This window comes from Pagrus major, chromosome 9, assembly GCF_040436345.1.
Source record: "Pagrus major chromosome 9, Pma_NU_1.0".
Classification (NCBI taxonomy): domain Eukaryota; kingdom Metazoa; phylum Chordata; class Actinopteri; order Spariformes; family Sparidae; genus Pagrus; species Pagrus major.
The window spans coordinates 18,270,305-18,291,286 of NC_133223.1; the positions used below are offsets into that span (position 1 = coordinate 18,270,305).

Here is a 20,982-nt window from a genome sequence, read left to right on the forward strand (position 1 = left end):
CAACAGGGCACTGTATAAGATGTATGAGATAACGGGCTCCTGCAGACGCTGGCCTCGGATGAGCAGGCCTTTGATGAGTTCTGTGACAGAGCCGCCGTTGCACAGCTGGGAGGGAGACAGAGAAACTCCAGTGACTCGTCCATCACTCACCACTCTAGATGATGATTCATGGGGAGAGGGAGCCCACACACATACACACACACAAACACACACAAGACCGGGGAAAGCAATGCAGCATCACATGGCAGCATGATAGCATCAACAGTCATGTAGGTGGGCTGCTGTGACAAACTGAAGCCCACTTTAATATTGCTTAATCATTAAAGGGTTTCACTTAAGCAACCAAATCTTTAGAGTTTCATATTTTTTAGGCTCACAGACACAATTAAAGCTGTATCTGGATAGAAAGAGTTAAACCTGTGGAGATGACTTGTACACGGACACAGTTATGTTTACTTTCAGTTCCACTCACCAAAACACGTATGTCAACACTTCATCTTCCTCACAACGTATTTGCAAAGATGATTTTTTTCTTGGTCGTTTACATCCACACTCAATGGCTAGCAGTGTTCTTTGTCGCCATTTGCTAGCACATTGCTAGATTTCATATCATATCATATCATATCATATCAAAGTGCAGGCCTAGCTAGCAAAAGATGAAATAATTCCTCAAAGCTTACTCTCCTTCTTCTTCCCTGTTTGTTATAACTGTCATGCTCAAAACCTTTGCACTACTGCCCTCTGGAGTTTCCGATATGTGTCAGGTGAACCACATGCTCGTGTCTGTATTAGAGCCCAAACTAAAAATGACACGGGTGCTCAGTCATCAAAACGTTGCTCTCCATAGTTTTTCATTTTCTTGTAGGTTGGGGGTTTATTTAATTTTGTTTTTGCCAAAATGATCAGGGGCGAGTGACGTGTACGCACTGATGTCATTTTCAGTTGAAAAGGAAGCTGCGTCGACAACTTTTTCACATTGATCAAATAAATACATTGATTTAGTAGTGTTATATTTCTATGAATTGACTTGCAACATCCTGTACAACTACGTCAATCTCACCCAAGAGCGTCATCTAGCTATGTTGAAGGGTGATGTACCAGTTTCGATCGGCCAATTGTTTTCTAGCCGTGGAAAACAATCATAAATGAGCACAACACAGGACCTGTTGGATCAGCTGAAGAATTTGACACAAAAACAACAGGGTACCTTTAAATAAGAAATATGCTTACATGCTGTCTTACAGAGAGTTAGCTAGATCAAAAGATCAATACTACTCGTTTATCTGTCAACAGCCAGGCAGTTAGCTGAGCAAAGACAGCCTGGCTCTGTACCACTGTTTTTACCGGCAAGCTGTTATCCCGCTTCCACCCTCTCTGCTAAGCTAAGCAGCTGCTGGCGATTGCTTAACTTTAAAATGCTAAACTCTAGTTTGTATGGATGTAAGACAAAGATGCATCTGAAAAAAACAGACCGCAGGTAGGTGAACAGCTTACCTCAAGTACCAGCCAAAGTTGTCCACCTGCTTGGTTGTCTGACTTGTAGAACATCCCAAAAAACTTCACCACATTAGGGTGGTTGGACAGGGACCTCAAGATGTTGTATTCTGCCTCGATCTCCTCATCCACATCCTTTAATCAACAACAGAGATCAGGCACAGTTAGAACATAACTGTCAGATATGTGGTAATGCAAATGAGAAGCAAATAAATGTAATGTAATAAAAATAACATATATGCACAAATATTTCAGGTTGTGTTTCATTCACATTCTGAGGTTGACTATAACGAGACTTCTCAAGATAGGGTTATAAACTCAGTAACAAAGGAAGGGACAGCACGTACTAAACTATTTCTGGAAGTGCTTTTCTATCCAAGTAAATCTCAGAGGAAGGGAAGAGTAACAGTCAGAGAGGCAGAATTTCTCTTCTTGGATGTCTGAGTGATAGTGTCAGCAGTCTAATCAGGGAGAGGGATGAGAGAGGAGGCAGCTTCATCTTCATGGCCATCAGGGGAGCATCATGGTGAATAGCACTGCCAGGATGGGGATTGTTCCATTGACACAATCACAGGAATGTCTCAGACCAAGTCTCACTAGCACAATGCAGTGCCAATGCAGAGACTACAGCATCCTTATCACTCAGACAAATGAACGGATATACAGGGAGGATAGAGCCGATGCAGGAGCTACACTTTCTGGTAAGGGTGCGTTGGACGTAACATGACAGGAAATAAATGAATCGGGAGACGTTGATATATATCACAGGAGCAACTACAAGTACAACTGCATCAGGAGAGGAGGAAAAAGTACTGGCAACTTACTCTGTTTGAATGGCTCACATGCTGAGACAAGTCACAGTTATAAAGAAAAACACAATCGTTATAGTCTTTGCTTTTTACTCTCCTGTCACAATATTGTGAGCTCTTGCAGTCATGAAAAAACTGTCAACATAGATGGTTGTGGGGAACTCCCTCCTCAACAGCACTGACAATAAAGGCTTACAGTGAGGAGGCACACAGACTGATGTCGGATCAGTGCTTGAATGATCTTATTTATCCAGCAAAACAGTATACATACTTAAAACTGTCCATCAAGTGGTCCATTAAAGTTAACTACATTTTAGCAGTTTTATTACATATTTTCATATAACATGTATTCACGTAGGGTCACAAAACAATCAGAATATTAGACAATTAACAAGGTACAGCCTCAATTAAAACAATTACAGGTAAGTAAAGGACCCTAACTGAGAATAGTCTTAAGTATTTGTTCAGTTACAGAGAGAGAGGTAGTAAGTATTTTGATTTCTAGGTGACTTTACACAAACCAACAAGCTGTCTTTCCCCAAATCTTAAGTTTCTCTCTTGCCTTAAAAGGTTCAATGTGTCAGAATTTTAGTTGCCCCACCCTGTCTTAGTCCAAATCTCCTGTGCTAGCAATTTAAACACCAACAGTCCCCTGACCCCTGAGTGGCTAGCTGCATAGCTAACTGAGCTAACTAGCTAACGGCAGCTCCAGTTAACGGTTACTCTATCGCCAAACTGTGAAATAACAAGTAGCAGCTGTAGCTCAGACCCCTCCATGGGCTAACAAGATAAATCCAGGTGCTCACTAGATAATTAACAAGCTACTTTAGCAGAAAACAACTAAGATTTTACTGCCATGCAAGAGTCTCTGTAAGGCTCAACTTATTCACAGCAGTTCTTTGAGGTAAATGCGAATGCAAACTCTACGGTTGCTTAGCTAGCTGCAAAAGATTGATGGAAAGTAATGAACAGATTAAAATTTTCACCTGCTGCTGATGCTAACTTTAGATGAAAAACCAATATTTCAACACAAAATCATCAACTATTTTCATATATTCCTCTAATTTGTGCTTTTTGTTTTATAAATTACTTGATTTTTTTAATCAAATTCTGGCCTCTAAAAATGAATCAAATAAAACGAGAAAGAAAAAAAAATCAGATTTCAGTCTTAACCCTTACAACAACTGATTACGGGTCACTGCAGTTTGGCTATGATCCAAAAAGGTTGAAAACCACTGCATTAAATGACTATATGAATATATAATAGGATGTATATCAACTACGGAGGACTACTTTAGAGCAATACATTATATAATGAATCTCTAGCTGGTTCTCCTCTCCCACTACAGCATTGGCATTAGTTCAAGGTTTTACAAGCTGATGGTCATTATGCTGTCAAGCAAATATGTAGTTATTTTGAACATTGGCTGTCAATTCAAATATCTGCACATGAATCTGTCAGCTTTAACAGACACCATATACAGACCCTAATGGTTTATGTAACAGACAACATGCAGTAGCCACAGTGGTGCTGGATTCTGTAAAATGTTCCACAGTAAACAAGCTTTTATCTGACTTACATTGATTGGATCCAGCACTTTGACCGCTGCCTGACTCCCATCCTTCTTGTTGGTCACTCTGTAGACTTTGCCATACGTTCCTTTACCAATGGTCTCCACTATATCCCAGTTACCCGATGGATCGCCTAGGTTCTCCATGCCAATCATGCTGGACTTGTAAGGATACAGTCCATACAGTGACCTCCTGGAGGATGAAGACAATATGAGGTGCAAAACTTTTGGTGGAATCAACTTTACAAAATATAAATGTTTTCATGTCAATGGCAAATCCAAAATAAAAAAATAATTCTTGATTGAAAAACCTCTGTATTCTATCAAAACAAAAGAAAAATAAACAAAAGACGTTTGCCAAGTGTGTTTGCCAGCTCTGAAGGAGAGAGTCGGGTGCAGAGCCAGACCTCCAGGAGGAATAAACACACTGAGTCTCATCGGATTATTCTCTGATCCAGAGCTGTTTACCAACAAATTAAATTTCCCTCGGGATATAAATAAAACTCAACTGAACTGAACATGGGGGAACTCAGAAATTAATTTTTAGCTTTTGGGACTAAAAAATTTATTTATCCTCACTCCTGTTTATCAACCTGACTACCGCAGTGATCTGCGGAGGTGACCTCCACTGTCTGGTGTTAACGTACAGTAATGTTGACTGCTGACTGGAGCTGGAGGGGAAATATATTTTAATCATCATTGTTGATGAAAATCTACCTGACATGAGTAAGACACAAACATTGATGTACAAGGTAATTTTTTACGTTTTATTCACATTTCCTTTAGTCTCATTCCTCTCTGACTCTCCCAGAAATTATAGCAACTGGCGGCAAAAGGAGACACAAGGTTACGCGGTAAAACTGTTGATTTTTAGAAACATCTGGGATTAAGTACACAACTCAACAAAATATACATCAAAGGCCTAGTCATTTTTAGACATCTTCATGCAGAATTCCTACATATTATAACTTTAAGTGGAAACTTACTAGAATCTGAGAGAAATCCTTTACTTTGTCCTACAAAAAGAAAAGCTTCTTGTTGAGCCTCAAAACAGACCAGACAGACTTTGCAGCAAGAGAGAAAAACACATCTCCCTGTTAACATCACAGAGAAGCAAGTAATTAAAATAAAAAAGTAAGATCTCTGTAGAGCTGTGCGTGTATAGCTCAGAGCAGTGCATTAATTCCCAAGGGCCTTCTCATTCAGCTCAGTGAAACGACTATATCCGCCAAGGGAGCCACTTAACAGGTTTGAAGCAGCAGAAATCAAAGCAAAAACAAAGCAGACAGCTGTAGGTGGAGACGACAGCACTCTACTTACATGGCAAGTGTTATTTTCTTCTGACTCATCAGGCCTGAGAAAAACTACAACTAAACAGTCTCTGGTGATCATAATATAACAACACCAACAGCAACAGCAATTGCTTCCTCAAGAGGACGGGCAACAAGTGGCACTTGACAGAGACACTGAATTAGCTCTCTCCACGGGGACCTTGTCACTGCCCACTACTAAGAAGTGCAATCTCCTCAAGATCTATTGGATTGGACAGAGATTAACTTGACAAGTGCCGTCCTCAATGAGCTGTGTACCGTCAGCACACCTCCACACAAACTGTTTTGTAAAATGATTATTATGTAAAGTGTGTTATAAGGTGATTTACATGTCTTCAGCCTATAAGAACTGATGATCAGCAGTGATGCAAAAGCCTGAAATAAATCATCCTTTTAAATCTACAAGTGATGCTTCTGTGACCAAATACATGTCAGACCAATGATCCAAGGCATTAAGTGTCAAAACAGCTGAAACAGAATAACATGATGGATTAGGAAGCGGTGCTGCCATGTTGGGATACATGCATCCTTTTTTTGCAAAATGACACACATTCCAGATATAAACATGATGGAGAGGAATGTTTGCGTACAATCTCACGACCGCTCCACTTGTCATAAACGTGTTGTGCATCACAGAGGCTGTGTGACCCTGAGGGAGAGAAGTCAAGATCGGCAGATTGATGCAAAAAACGTGAATTATGTTGAACCCTCAGGAGCTGCAGCAACTCACATGTGAGCACAGATTTATGAATTGTTGTGCATGCAGGTTGAGCAATGGCATCTGGGTAGATATTAGATGGATATACCGCTATTCTGTGGAGACATTCAAATATGCAGCACTGAGTTCTAACTGATATCCTTCAGTGTGTCCTTCAGGGAGCCGCGTGTGATAGAAGCACCGGCTAAAGTACCTTTTGTAATACAGTGACTTTTGTCATGAAAAGGGAGACACTACAGGTGAAAACATATTGTTTTTATAAACCAGTCATTTTTAAGATTTTGTACGTCCAAACTACAAATAAAAGATGCAATATGTAAGAATTGGCCACATGTCGAACTAATTTTCAAAACAAACAGGGGAAGCACAACACTAGAGTAACTGCTAACTGCTGCTAACTGCAGCTGCCGTTAGCTCAGTTAGCCGTGCAGCTAGTGGTCCAGACTGGGAGCTCAGAGCACAGGAGCTTTGGATCAGGACAGGTCGGGGCTAGCTGGTTAGCATGCTAACTTCAGTAGATATCCCTGCAACAAAATACAAAGATGTAATGATGTCAAAGATGTTATTTCTTCACATTTTGAGGGGTTTATTCTAATTCAGATTTATGTCCTGGAATTTTTTGCAAATTAGTGCAAATTTAATAATATAGACTAATTTGTTACATGACTTAGATAATAGCCATATGTGAACATTTATATTTGCAAACACTGGAGCAAAACTAGCTATGTAACCAAAATTGCACTGAAAAAGTTACACAGTGCACCTTTAAATGATAATTACACACGGTAAGTACCTGAATCACTTACCTACAAGTATTGTTTTATCTCCATTCTAATAATCCATCATTGATTGTTCTGAAGTTAATCGGCCACCTTAAACTGTTTGTGAATAATGCATCACACCTCCCTTATTAATCAACAAGATCCAAACCTGTTTACGTGCCATTTATAACTGTCGCTTTGTTTTGTAACATGCGTCTCACCTGCTCTGCATCTACATCGTGCTTTGAACACATCACCAGTCACCTGTCGCCAAGACACCTTTACCAACTTCTGTAACAGATGGCTCGTATACTGTGACTCTAACGACCGGCTTAAATAGCAACATTTTCCTGCAGTTTAGAAACAACGCCTCAAAAAGTCAAAAATAAAAGCTGTTAAAGTAAAACACAACAACTTTAACATCAAGGTGTGCATCAGTCAAGCATAAATAATCTCACCTACTGTTTGAACATCACTCATAAAAAGACTTCATAGCAAGAGGTTACAACCATCACACACAAAGTGGTCATTTACTTGTCTGCATCTACTCATTATTCAAAATAGCGGTCAAAAATCATCAAAGCTCAGATCATAAAGCCAAAAGTGACGCATACCTGTTTCTGTGAAAGTGTTTGTCTCTCCTGCACACAGAAAAACCCCACACTAATTCATGCTAATCCATAGGGATTAATAATTCACCAGTAATCTGCAACCTGATCTGCAACACCGTTAAATATTCAGGCGGCAGATGTGTCCGCTCATAATGGTGGCTGTTATGAAGCATCTCAGGTTGCACACAGGTAACCAGGAAGTGCATGCTAGTTGCTAAGTCACATAAATTGCTGCCTGTGTCCTCTCTGTACATTATGTTCTTTACACATCCAGCTGCTTGTACTTCATCCAGCAGCTGCTTCTTAGGTTTCTTGTGTGCCAGTGACAACAATGTCATCAGCATCTCTGCAGAAATGCTACAAGCTGTGGTGGGAATGTTTAAAGACAAATGTATAAAGACATTATTCCACCTCAAAAACCATGACACTGGATGTTGCTGTTGCCATGAGTTTAAAGCCCCGGGGATCTAATGAAGTGAAAGACAGTCACGCCTGCTGGAAAGAGCTTTAATATGAGCAGATCTCGCTCCAAGAAGAGCTCGAATTTTAATGTATGTTTAAAGCTGCACTTCCTGAACTTTTTCTATCATGTCCCCCTTTGGAAGCTATAAAAATATTCCCACTCCAACCTCTTCCATGGCAAATACATTATTTATTAATGGGAAAACTAGTCACAAAAGGAGAGTGTCACTGAATAGCATTATCAAGAGCATGGACAGGTTTTTAATGCACGTTTCCCATTAGTGTCTGTTGTGCAAATAAAACAGTTATAAGTTTTAGCAAACAAAACCGACCATATATGACCGGCTATATGTTGAGAGTGAATTAGAACAGTGTTTCCAAACATGTGGTTCAGGACCTTCAAAAGAGGTCACAAGAAAAATCTGAGGGGTCGCAAGATGATTAACAAAATGAAAGAAGAAAAAATACAGAATTCTGCTTGTTTTTCAAACTTTTTTTTCGATTGCTTCCCTTTTCTGCATCTTGTTGATTATTGGTTCATTTACCTCCTCTTTACCTTTAAAAGCTGATTAATGTGTAGCATTTGCAAGCTGTGAGGAGAGGTAGCAAGGGGATATGGCATCATTTTAAGGGATCACAAACAGAAAAGTTTGGGAATTTAACTAGAGATTATGACAGGCTTCTTCATTTTTTTCTTGACTTCTGTTTTACTGATGTGTTTGCTGACTCTTGATAGCCTTACTAGCATCAGAGCGCTTTCGTTTGTTTATTGTTCCTACACCACTGCCTGTATTTAATTAATCTAATCATTTATATATAATATACAATAAAACAGTTTATGCTTTCATTTGTGGCTACCTTGGGATTGACAAGTCATTATCAGAGTGTGTCCTTGAGCTCTACGTGAGATCAAATCAGGATATCATCCCCAGCTACACCTTCTTATCCAAATATGGTCACTTCTAGCTAAACAAAAAAGAAGACACAAGATCGTGACGGCCATAACTTCGATGTGTGATGTCACGGCGGGTTTACACTTCTCCGTGACTAGTTAGATTTATCTATCTTTAGTTCCCACATGTTTTGAGGTGGTCTTTCTAGGTCCCCTCAGCTTGGAAACCATTGTTTGATTGTAACTGACAAAAGCAGATGCTAAGCAGTGTTTTAAATATTTACGATACTACGTTGTTCCATGTCAGAGGAGTATCATCATTTGTTGACCTGCCGTCAAAGTTTTTTTTTTTTTTTCTTGGTGTCACAAAGCAAAGAGAAAACCCAAACACTGCTCTTTTAAATGAACAGCAGATACGTCATTGCTGCTTTCGAACAGGACACCATTGGTCCTCAATGCTCAGGTCAGGTTACCCTTTGTTTACCAAACTGTGTCAGCATACCTGAAAAGGGACATCGTATCTGGTGTATAAAATGCCGGTCAGTGCTTCTCTGTGACACAGTAAAATATTTTTTTAAACTATACATAAAAACTGTACATGTTTACAGTTACATAGTAAATGCAGATGCTTCTTGGGCATGATAATATTTCCCCCCAACATTTGCATTTACGGTGCATCTACATAATTCCCAGTTTCAGTGATGGTTGGAGTTGGTAACGGCTTTAAATCATGTGAACAGCTGCAGCACACGGACTGTCTTTGTCATCAGAAACAGTGCAAAATAAAAGTGAGTAATCTAATTTTCTGCTTCCATCAAACTCTCACAATCCCACCCTCTTTGGTTAAAGCCTTACGGGAACACCACTTGGTAAACCCTTTGGTAAGTCTGTGGAGAGAAAAAAAACTCTCGACTATAATCCCTTTTAAGGGGATATGAAGAGGCTTTGCAGTAAACCTCCACTAGCCACGAGTCAGGCCGAAGGCACGGTGCCCTTGTTCTCACCCTTGACGACAAAAGCCTCACGCGACCAGAAATAAACACTTTTTTCCCAAGTTTAAGCCTCCTAAGCTCAGCAGTGGACCTGCATGATTAACAATCTCAAAGCGACAACATTGGATACACAAAACATCAACATTTTGTCATTCACAAAAATATTTAATACTGTTTCCTGCAAAATTCTTACCTCTGATTACAGATTTCTCTTTATAAATCACTAAATCGCATGTTCAGTCCTTAAGAATATAAAAACTTAAGGTACATCTAAATTTCAATGTTAATTTTAATGAATCAACATAATAAAATCTCCTTATTTTAACTGCAGTGATTTCCAGATAATTACATCACCAACACTGAAACATACTTAAAATCTATTTGATGATTACTGTCAATATTTTGGATATATATGAAGTGTCTGTTACATTAATGTTAAATGTGGTTAATGGTAATGGTAATATGAAATGTTTTAAAAGTGTAAGAAAACATTGATACACTTAAGTATTGTGGCATTATGTTTTGTAATATTAAATCAATTCTATAAAAGATTTGTGGTGCAGTTTGGGTTTATGCATTTTCTGCACATTTTGAAAAGGAAATCTGTAGCATTAGCTGCTAGCCAGAGTACATATGATAGATTATCCTGTGGGACCACTAGTGTGTGGAATTTAAAAAGAAATCATTTGTTTTAAAACTAATATGGATACATATTAAACACCATGTTTTGGTCATCCAACCTTGGAATATTAGCCTACCTGATGAAGGCTGGATGACCAAAACATGGTGTTGAATAAAGCTGATGAATAGCTCTCCAGGTAAAGTACACGCCTCATTCCACTGTTGAGGTTTGAGATCTGAATCCTCCGTGTGGCTTTTGCTGCATGACGTAAAATTTGTCCGTCATAAAAACATTTTGAACCACAAGAGGTTCTTCAGACGTCTCTAACTGAAGTTAAAAAGATGTCTAAAATTACATGGTAAAACTGGAATTTTGAACACTGAACGGATGGCACTTTTACGGAAGAGTATTAGGGCCAGCGATGTGAAAAAAATGAGAGGAGGAAGTTTTTTTTTTCATTATGCACATCAAGAAAAAGGTCAAAACGTCGAGAATAAAGTCAACTCAAATCCAGTTAGGTGAGCGAGCAACTGACAGCTATGCAAGCTGCCCGAGCCTACGGTCTCAATGCCATTACTACATCCTTGGAGTGTAACGTTCAATGTGTAGTGTTACAGTCTCTTCAAAGTCCTAATGCTGACAACTACACTATATTTATGAGCTACAAGACAAATCATTACTGTGTTATTAAAGCGGATAAAGGTACAGTTTCACCAATTCATCTACACAAGGCATTTTGTTGAGGCAGTCACATATGTGCTGTTTGATGTCAAGTTTATTCTTGACATTTTGACTTTATTCACAAAATTTTATTTCAACTTTATTCCAGACATTTTTCTTTAAGTGCAAAATTTAAAAAAAACAACAACAAAAAAACTTTCTCCTGTTTTTTTGTTTTGTTTTGTTTTTGTCTCTTACCCCTGTCCCTAATACTCTTCCATACACTTAGACATCCCTAGTGAATGTTGAAAAACCTTTCCGGCTCTCCAGTGAAAGTCTTTTCAATGTCCTCAAAAACCTTCAAATGTATTTTCCCGCCATAGATATCTACTCTGCATTACATTGCCTAAAATGCCATATGTTGAAGACCGTTTATAACATTTTTTTTATCTGAGTCCTCGTGTCCCAACAACTTTTGAACACAAAATGAAGCACTTTAAAGTGAACAATAATTAAAGCTAGCAGTGAAGCTAACCGACCTTCTGATGAGGAAACATGAGTCCTACCTTGTCTGTGCTGCCTCCGCTTTTCCATCTCTAAAATCTGCAAAACAGGAGAAACTGTGTCAGACATCGGCTGCTCACTGCCCAGCCCTGTACCCATCTCTGCATCCTCACAGCCAACACTGGAGACAAGTTTTACATTTGACCCTGACTGTTTTGGCTTTAACTAACATGTCTTTACAAGCAGCTTACCGTCCATAGCAACATATCCGAACTGATTTCCCTGTTTACTCAGTGAAGGCTTTAATTATTAACAGTACCGACACCTGAGCACGCGGCCCTGCGGACCACAAGCTGACCCACACCACCTCCTCCAGGCCCTCAATGGTCTATTCATCCGCCTGTAGCAGCAGTGTACCTACCTGGACGGCGAGATAATGAGGAAATGTCCAGTGATGCTCGCCGTAGCACCGTCTGCAACAACAGCATCTCAGTGTGTGAAACCTGTGGCACAGTTTCGGTGGTTTTACGCGGATGAAATCCTCCTCTGGTCCATAGTGGAAGCTTGTTTCTGTTTGTGTAATTGGCAGAAAAGAGAGGCTTTGTGTGGATATTGGTCATTAGCCAGAGGGCCTCCCTGCTTTATGAAAAGTCGACCCAATTATCCTCAAAAGGCTCAATCACATGGCAGTGAAGTTTCCCTCTGGTGCCCTGAAAAGCGAGTGGACTATCATGTGCAACACTATACACTTGTATTATCGATAGAGCTTACTTTTATGCATTTTTAATTACTCATTTCCTCGTAATTTTACCCATAAAGCTGATTTTCTAGCTGCAAATGACAAGAAATGAGACAAAAAGCATAAGACTGGCAGCCTATTCTCTTAAAGTAGCATACACTGATATTTCATTGATGTCAGCATTGTGTAATGATGCAGCTGATCAGTTGCATTAAGGAAATATTTTTAAAAACAAGCACGTAAAGTCACATTATTCGTTCAAAGGGTCACAGGTTTTGTGTGCAGAAGACATGATCTGATGAGCTCCAGTGAACTGAGACCCCTGGTGGACAGTTGGAGGTCTGTATCCTACCAGCCACATCTCCTCACTTTAGGACACAAGGCCATTATAGAGAGTCATATTTAAGCTTTGTGGGGCTGAGTTGAGCAGATAGGAAATCCTCTTTCCTCTGGTCTGTCTAGTACTGGTGTCAGTCAGGTTTCTGGAATATTACATCATCTACACCTGCTAGAAGGAGAATGATAGTGTTATTATCTGCAGCAGAGAAAGATGAAGATTTTAATGAGCGGTGGAATGTAATGAAGTACATTTACTCAAGTACTGTAGGCCTTCTTAGGTACACATTTTAGGTAATTGTACTTTTTGTCATTTTGCTGCATTTATTTGACAACTTTAGTTAGGCTGACATCACTTTAAGATTTTTGCACAATCATGCAAGTGGTTGAAATAATCAATTAATCAATTAATTCCGTAGTCAAAAAGTCCTATAGGGTTTTCATGAGGCCCTACAGGATTTTTAATTTTCCAATTTCTTTAGGATTCCCATAAATTTATTTTAAAAAAAATCCTCCAATAAGAAAAATGTTTGGTTCTTTTAGGATTTCTTCAGTCCGAGTGGAAATATGTTTTAATTCTATTGGTTGCAATAAAATCCTTTAGGATTCCCAAACATTTCCTAGGAATTCTTCATGAAGAGGTTTAGGTTCTTTTAGGATTTCCACAGTAATCAGAAATCAGTATTTTTCGATCAGTTCCAATAAAATCCTTTAGGATTTTCATAGAATAAGATATTCAAAGGAATCCTATGACTCTATATCCCCTTTATCAGAAAAAAGTATTTGGTTCTTGTAGGATTTTCACAGTCATATTGCTTTTATTGGATCTTACAACTATTTAATACTTAATTTTTACAAGAACCTTAGAGGGATAATCATTGTCATGTCCTGTGGTGTAATGCAAGCTCTGGTTATAATAATAACAACAACAATAATGTCAACAACTGTTGGTGCCTATTTTTATGATTTTAATTAATATAGTAATTTTTTATACTTACATACATTTACCTTTGTCCTTTCCCATGTAAGTCATTATTATGAAAAGTACAAATTATGACATAAATTTTAACCAATCTCACAATGACTTTTTATCACATAATTTTTATTTGTGATGGGAATATTTTATTCATCAAGCTTAGTTTTCATCTCATTTTCTTTTTTCCATTAACTGGCAGAAATGGGCTTCCATACTTAACTTAAGAAAAGGATCTGAATACTTCCTCCATCGGCAGTTTTGATATTTGACAAAAGCAACTATGACACTGCAAGAACACAAGACATAACTAATACAGTATCACTGCTCTAATACGGTAATCATGAGAGCAGACAAGGTAATTCATTGTACCACTTAAAGAAAAAACTGACAACAGAAAACAAAACAGGACACAAATCAGTGTGATTATATTTTATTCACATATGTTACATTTTGCATTAAATGTCCAAGTCATACTTTCTGATCAAACTCAGAAAGTTTGAGTCAGCACCTACAGTAATGTACTGTATTCTCTCTTCATTCATACAGGAGAACACACAAGAGCTTTCAGTTACAATTTACACCCATTACTCGTTGGCTATTTGGTTGCGGTCATTTACAAAGTGGGTACTGCGAAATAAAGAAAGAAGAGGAGAAACTCAGTAAACAGAAAAAGCAGCATGCATGAATTCAAGAGGAAAGTTTTTCAAGTGTTAACTTAGAGATTCCTCGATGCAGCATGATGCGGCCCAGCATTTGAAAACCAGATATCAGCGGTATGCCGTGTATCACTCGCAAAAAAAATAATGCTAATCTTGCAGGCACGACTGGATAGACTTCCTCTCTTCCAGAAAAAAAAAGATGATAATCAGAAAATTAAGTAGCTAAGACACTTAAATAATGGTGGCTTAAAGGATGTCATGCACAGTGTATAACGGATACTCAAGTCTCATAATCTTGTGACGTTGGAATGCAACTATAAATCACAACTAGGAGATGCGTGAAGAAGGGATAGTCATCACAATAAATGTTCCGTACTGGAGTTAGGACTTGACAATTGAAAGCAAATCAGGAAAAAAACTTTTTGACAGCACAGAAACATGAAAAGTATTGGCATTTCTTCTCAAGGACAGCTTTCATTTCATTAAGTTTGGTATACTTTGACAGATCCAATAAAATATTTCTGCTCTCATATAGTGTTCAGCTTTGACAGCAAATCTCTGCAATGAAATTTCCGAAATGAAAAGTATGCTACTCAAATTCTGAATGTTTGACTTCAGGTTTTTGTGGAGCAACGACAACAAATTTTTGATTATTCACTGACCAGTTAGAGTGACCATTGAGCGTCTTCTTCAGAACCAAAGAAAGAAACAAAACGATATCGGGCAGGACTACAAAAAGTGTAGTGAGCATAATGAGGTGACCGCATACCCCCTTAAACATTAAAGAGTGAATTGAGTCGACATTCCCAGCCATCTACCAAAAAACTCAAAGCACGACCTTAGAAAAAAAAATCTTCACAAAAGTTAAAATTACTTACTTGAACAATGAGCAGCAGCATTTATTTAAATATCTAAAACTTATCTTAAACAGCAAAAAAAAAACAAAAACAAAAAAAATTCCTGAGGATGGATTGCAACTAGACCCATAAAAAGAGCCTTTGCTTGTTTGCAAAAAAACTCTAGTGTTTTGATGGGTGGACTTGTCCTGCCTACCATCACATGTCAGCAGACAATGAGTGCACATTGCAATAACATCGCCACACTCATCAGGAGCTTGAAACTCATGCCAGCACAGCAGAGCACATTTCGATAAATAAAAGGGATATGCATTAACATCATCATAAATGGTGCAAAAAGGAACCAAACTTTGCAGGGACACTCAGCACTTGATATATATATATATTTTTTAACCCAAATAAATACGACAGGCTTCAACAGCCTGTTCCAAACCAATTGAATTTCTGGGCAAAGTTGTGCTTTTTTTTTTACTTGGATCTTCTCGAATTATTCCCTGTTGAAAACCACACAATAAACCACTTAAACACACACACGTGTTAATCTTTAGGCATGATTGTACACCAAACTTCACATAAACCAAGGCTGTGGCAGCAAAACCCTCGTTAGATGTTTGTGTTTATCACGTTTGAGAGTTCCCAAATATTTTCGAGGCAGACACATGAGCCAAGGGGGGAAAAAAATCTTCTCCGTCACGGGTTGCTGTTTTCAGTGGACTTTGGAAGATCTTAGAGTCCATTATAGTGAGGCCCCCACCGCTTATTGATGTGATCAAAGGTGTGTGAAACCCACTGTTGCTCCAACACTCGATACCTCTCTTCACATAAGAAGAGAGGTTTGCCACGGCTGCAGAAAGGCCAGAGGGAAAAAAACAAGAGTGAGTTTGTTTTCTCTGCAGCAACAAGTATCAAAAATAGAGCCATGTCCCAATTTTATACTAGATCCTGATTCTAAGAAGGTTGTGACCAAGTTGTGTGTTTGTACTTCTCTATGGACTCTAAAATATTATGTTATGGGGATGTAATGATGAGTTATTTTATGTTCTGAGTACGGGTGTCATGATTCTCCAAATCTGCAATTCGATTTGACTTTTGATTCTAAGGTCACAATTTGATGCGATTTTCGATTCAGACACATTTTTCAGTACTGACAGCTATGCCATTGTGAGACTCACAAGTTTAAAAGATCATTGTTTTATGCCCAGACAACTGTCATTTACATTTTGAAAGTATTCAGCAACAGCTTGACTTTATCCTGGTGGCTTTTTGCAGATTAGGGTTAGCCAAGTTCACATTATATTCACCGAAAATAAAGATTCGATAAAGAGTTTAGCAAGAAATGCTACCCTGCAGGGATTTACAATAAACAAGAAAAGATAGAAATTCAGAAGTTTGGTTTCTCAGATCTGTTCAAAGTAAACCCTCTTCCCAAACAAATCAATAAAGGATCTCTGAAAAATAGAAAATAAACCCAACATCTCCAATGCTGCTGGTGTCACCTTCAATACCAGACAACTGCGCACAGGATAAGTGTCTGAGAGTGCAGCTGGAGGCTATGGTAAGCTAGCTGTGTCATCTTTGATGTGTTTTTTCCTCGGACGTGCGCTGGAGGTGCACAATTAGGTGGCAGTGAAGACAATAAAAATACAGGAAGAATTGCCACTCCTGCTTTTGAGTTTGATGATCAAATTTGAAAGCTCATTGCAATTGATTTCTCGATTTAGAATCAAAATCATGGCACCCCTAGTCCTGAGTGTTCTGTTGATGTACGCACAGCGCTCCGCAGAAAGACACTGAAGGAGCTGCTAACTATTGGAAAAGTTGGCAAACTTGTTTTTGTCTTTGTGAATCTTAATTCTGAAATCTGTCAGCACATGCTGCATCATTCTGCATTGGTAAAAAATGGCAAAGTAAATTGATTTCTTATACACTACCTACAAATATAGTATGCTATGACAATTAGTATATGTATACAATGTGTATGTATAATGGAAGTGGGACACAGCACACACTCACACTCACACACACACACACACACACACACACACTCACACTCACACTCACACACACACACACACACACACACACACACACACACACACACACTCACACTCACACTCACACTCACACTCACACTCACACTCACACTCACACTCACACACACACACACACACTCACACTCACACTCACACACACACACACACACACACACACACACACACACACACACACACACACACACACACACACACACACACACACACACACACACACACACACACACACACACACACACACACACACACACACACACACACACACACACACAAACACACACGACGTGTCATACCGTAAATCGCGGTCCTCCTCTCCGTGGGCATCAAGGTAAACAGAACCCCACAGGCAGAAACGATGTCCACGGATGATGATGATGACTGAGGCATTTATCAGTAGAAAGATGCCTGTAGCTGCGCCACAATGTTGGGAGTGCTGCATGTGACAAAATGAAAAATAAATAAAGATTTAAAAATCCTGACACTGCCAAAGTGTTTACAAGCAGTAAATTCAGCTTGCACTTCGGTATAACATGAGTCATTTATTAAGTAGGTTTTGTTACAGTAACTGCTGGGAAACTTACCAAAACACATTCACAGGTACCCTGCTGTTTGCAGCATACGCCTTTGAGACAGACGAAGGCGCCGCAAACGAGGCAGAGTGCAGGGTCTTTTGGCACCTTTTTGCAGGCAGTGCAGGCCTTCCTGTGATAGTACTGGAAGATGATATTGTAGTTGTCGGGTAGCTGGAGAAGGCGGGGGGCTGCCCACTCAGGATCCTGGACAAGCAAGGTCTTCAGAGGAGAGGAAAGACAGAGGTATGTAAACTATACAGTATTCAGGCCATACATTTATTGTGCTACAGCCTTTAATATTTTTTCTCCTCCTCCCAGAAACTCATGATCTTCAAACATATCAGCTTTAGTCCCCTACAGTAATCATCATCAGTAAAAGACTAATCACAAAAGATGAAATGTCTAAAACTCTGAAATATACAATAAACGGTGCTTATTTATTCTAATGTTATCTTTCACCTGATCTGAACCTTCCTTGTTTTTATGATGTCCTTCAGCTCTCAGATGTAATAATAACAAATGTCCCATGTTAAGTATTAGAAACCTAAATTGACATGCAAGACTTTCCGTGAAATGATGTAAAACATTGAAGGTCATTGCAACACAGTGAATGACGAGGGCATAAGACACATGGCTAGCTCTGCAGTCGCTCTCCTCCGAGACACCTTGTCAACCAAGGCTGAAACTAATTTCAGAGTGTCAGGAGCACTCACGTTACATGAATCGTTTACAGGATATGAAGTTCAAAATTCATGGTTTGAATATTTAATACCTGACAGAGTCTTTACACCATTTCTTCGAAAACCTCCTAATTGTAAACGCAATTTATCATTTGACAATTTTCTGAATTTAAACCAATGCTGCAAAAAACTTGGCACCTCTTCCAAGTTTTTCCAGTGTGCAGTAACATTTATGCAACGTTTACATTCAGCTCTTACCTGAATAAAAGAGATGCATTTTATTTATTTACAAGGGCACCGCCAAGGCCCAACAAGCCCCCTTAATTCAATCAAGTCTAATCCAATATCAAATGAAACATGTTTAAATCAATTAGATCTGGATTTTTATTTGGATCCACATCAAATTATACTCACTCATAGATACCAGCCACCTAAATATGTCTGATTCTTTTCATCAAGGTCCATGCATTATTCCCTGAGAAATTAACAAAAAATGTAGACAAAACGGCCTACCAATGATTGCTCAGCTTGCATCTGAGAGAGCCCTGTGACCTCAGCACACCACTGTGTCACCAAGTCAAAGGCGCCAACTGGCCACTGCAGACACGAGGCACTGTGCACGACGTTGGAAGGCTGAGGGGCCGACGGTAGGAGCCCCAAACACACTGCCAAGGACGAGAACTCCTCCTCCTCCTGAGAAGACACAAACAAGAAAAGAGCTGTGAGGTCATTCTCTTTGCTTTCACAAGCACCCATAGTTTCTGCAGGTAGGATGACACTTATGATGAAACATACCAGGCAGCCTGTCAGGTTGTCTCCGTAAAGGTGATGCTGCAGAAGGCAGGAGAGGCGAAGGAAGGGCAGGCAGAACTGCTGGAGGCTAAACTCGATAGACTGCGGGGACCACACACTGGAGATCAGCTGGAGAGGGAAACAACAGTAACACTTGATCAATAAGCCGCCAACAGCTCGCTGATAATACTGTGATGTATATCTCCCCTGGAGATTAGTGGAGATATTAGACCACCGTCTCTCAGGGTAATGGCCAATTCATTGTTTGAGAGAAATAGGCAAAGAGCAGAACAGAAGGGGAGAGAGAGAGAGAGAGAACGCCATCCTAAAGGCAGTTATGTTCTCGAGAGCTAAACAGTCATTTTAGTGACTCACCATTGAAGTTTCTTCAGCGTTCACCTTGTAGACACTCTTGTCCGTAGAGAGATCACTGATAACATGACTGAGCAGCGCTTCAAAAGATTTCTCAGCGTTCGCAGTATTCTGTTGAAGAAAATCAGAATGCAGGATGTCAGACATTTGTCATTAAACAAAGATTTTAAAATTAATCTGCCCTGCAATCTCTTTTGATAGTCAACAAACACAAGCTTCAGTCTGTTTATTCCCTGTCTGAGCTAAATTAAGATGCAAGGATTAAACCAAGTAGTTTTTTGCTGGCTATTAAAAAAATTCGTAGGGGTGCACAATATTGGATTTTTCATGTTGCCCACAGACAACAATGACACATCCTCATTTGATTGTGGTCTCCATCCATACACAGACAGATGGCAAAGAAAAAAACAGCATGAAGTGTATTAGTATTCAGTGGCTTCAGTGGGGCCTGCCTCCAGACCTTTCAACCATTGCCCACATTGTTTCAGTGATTTAAATAGGCCATTTTTCTCCAAGTTAGTAAAACCGACCGATCTGAGCTTTGTAGGGATTAAGAGGGGACCTGATCTCCTTGTGGCAGAGCCAGAAAAAACAGCCTCGTCTGTTAGAAATAGAGACAGAAAAATGGTGACAAGTGTGAATGAGATTTACACAAATGTTGTACGGTGACTTAAAGTCACTTAAACTTAAATCAGCATATTTCCATAATCACTCTGACATACTTTAAGTTAGCTGCTCATAGCAACAGAAACCACAGCTTCTCTATCAACTGCTGATTGGCTAAGGCAAAAAGAAAACATAACAAACCCCCCTTGGCTTTAAGAAACTGGTGAACATGAACACAATGTGTTGTGATATCTTGCATTTCTGTAGTCGTATCTTTCAGCACTTCACGTATTGTAGTCAAATCTGCAGTCTCTCCTTCTGGCTTAGTTGCTATTGCCTCCTCACCACCCTCTTCATCTGTGTTGGCAGCCTTTGTAAGGTAGACTTCGATATCCAAATCTTCCTTTTTACCTCTCTTTTGTGACTTAGAACAACCCCTATCCTTTCACCCTTCAACATTCCAACTTGCGTAAGTAATTATTAGTTTTAATAACTTGAATTTAGGTTAGTTTACCGGAAGTGGGCTAAAGGTTTACACAGCCATCAACAACTCCACGCCACCAAATTCCCCATTCTACAAGTCTCTTACACTCTTCTAGAAGGGTTTAACAGTGTTCTCCTTGAACTGGTGGAGAGTGCTGTCTAACACAAAGCCCAAAATCGCCCAACAGGTGTTCAATTGTGATCTAAAACTTTAAAAGGCCATAACATATGATCACTTTCATACTAAAACCAAATACTTTCTAATTAGTCAATCCAATGAGCTCACAGATGTGTATATGTGTATGTATCACGGCCTACAGGGCCTAAGAAGTTGATAAGACAATAAAATAGAATAAATAAATAAAATAGCCATGGCGTTATCAACCTGTTGTCAGTAAATAAATGTCTCAAATCTGAATATATAATGTA

The 20,982-nt window shown here is 39.2% G+C and overlaps 2 protein-coding genes across 3 annotated transcripts in view; both read right to left on the reverse strand.

Moving 5' to 3' along the window:
* Window positions 1-11,928, reverse strand: part of myo3b (myosin IIIB) — a 75,284-nt gene extending 63,356 nt beyond the window's left edge. The window contains exons 1-5 of the mRNA XM_073473784.1: window positions 11,849-11,928; window positions 11,490-11,526; window positions 3,884-4,067; window positions 1,495-1,629; window positions 1-105 (exon numbers count right to left, since the gene is read on the reverse strand). Coding sequence (XP_073329885.1) covers window positions 1-105; window positions 1,495-1,629; window positions 3,884-4,067; window positions 11,490-11,526; window positions 11,849-11,915 — 528 coding nt within the window. The 5' untranslated portion in view covers window positions 11,916-11,928. The remainder of the gene's footprint in view (window positions 106-1,494; window positions 1,630-3,883; window positions 4,068-11,489; window positions 11,527-11,848) is intronic.
* Window positions 11,929-13,892: 1,964 nt separating this feature from the next.
* Window positions 13,893-20,982, reverse strand: part of ubr3 (ubiquitin protein ligase E3 component n-recognin 3) — a 47,907-nt gene continuing 40,817 nt past the window's right edge. For both annotated transcript variants that reach the window (XM_073473361.1, XM_073473360.1), the window contains 6 exons: window positions 19,468-19,575; window positions 19,096-19,221; window positions 18,814-18,993; window positions 17,630-17,839; window positions 17,342-17,481; window positions 13,893-15,838 (listed from right to left, as the gene is read on the reverse strand). In XM_073473361.1, coding sequence (XP_073329462.1) covers window positions 15,721-15,838; window positions 17,342-17,481; window positions 17,630-17,839; window positions 18,814-18,993; window positions 19,096-19,221; window positions 19,468-19,575 — 882 coding nt within the window. In that variant the 3' untranslated portion in view covers window positions 13,893-15,720. The remainder of the gene's footprint in view (window positions 15,839-17,341; window positions 17,482-17,629; window positions 17,840-18,813; window positions 18,994-19,095; window positions 19,222-19,467; window positions 19,576-20,982) is intronic.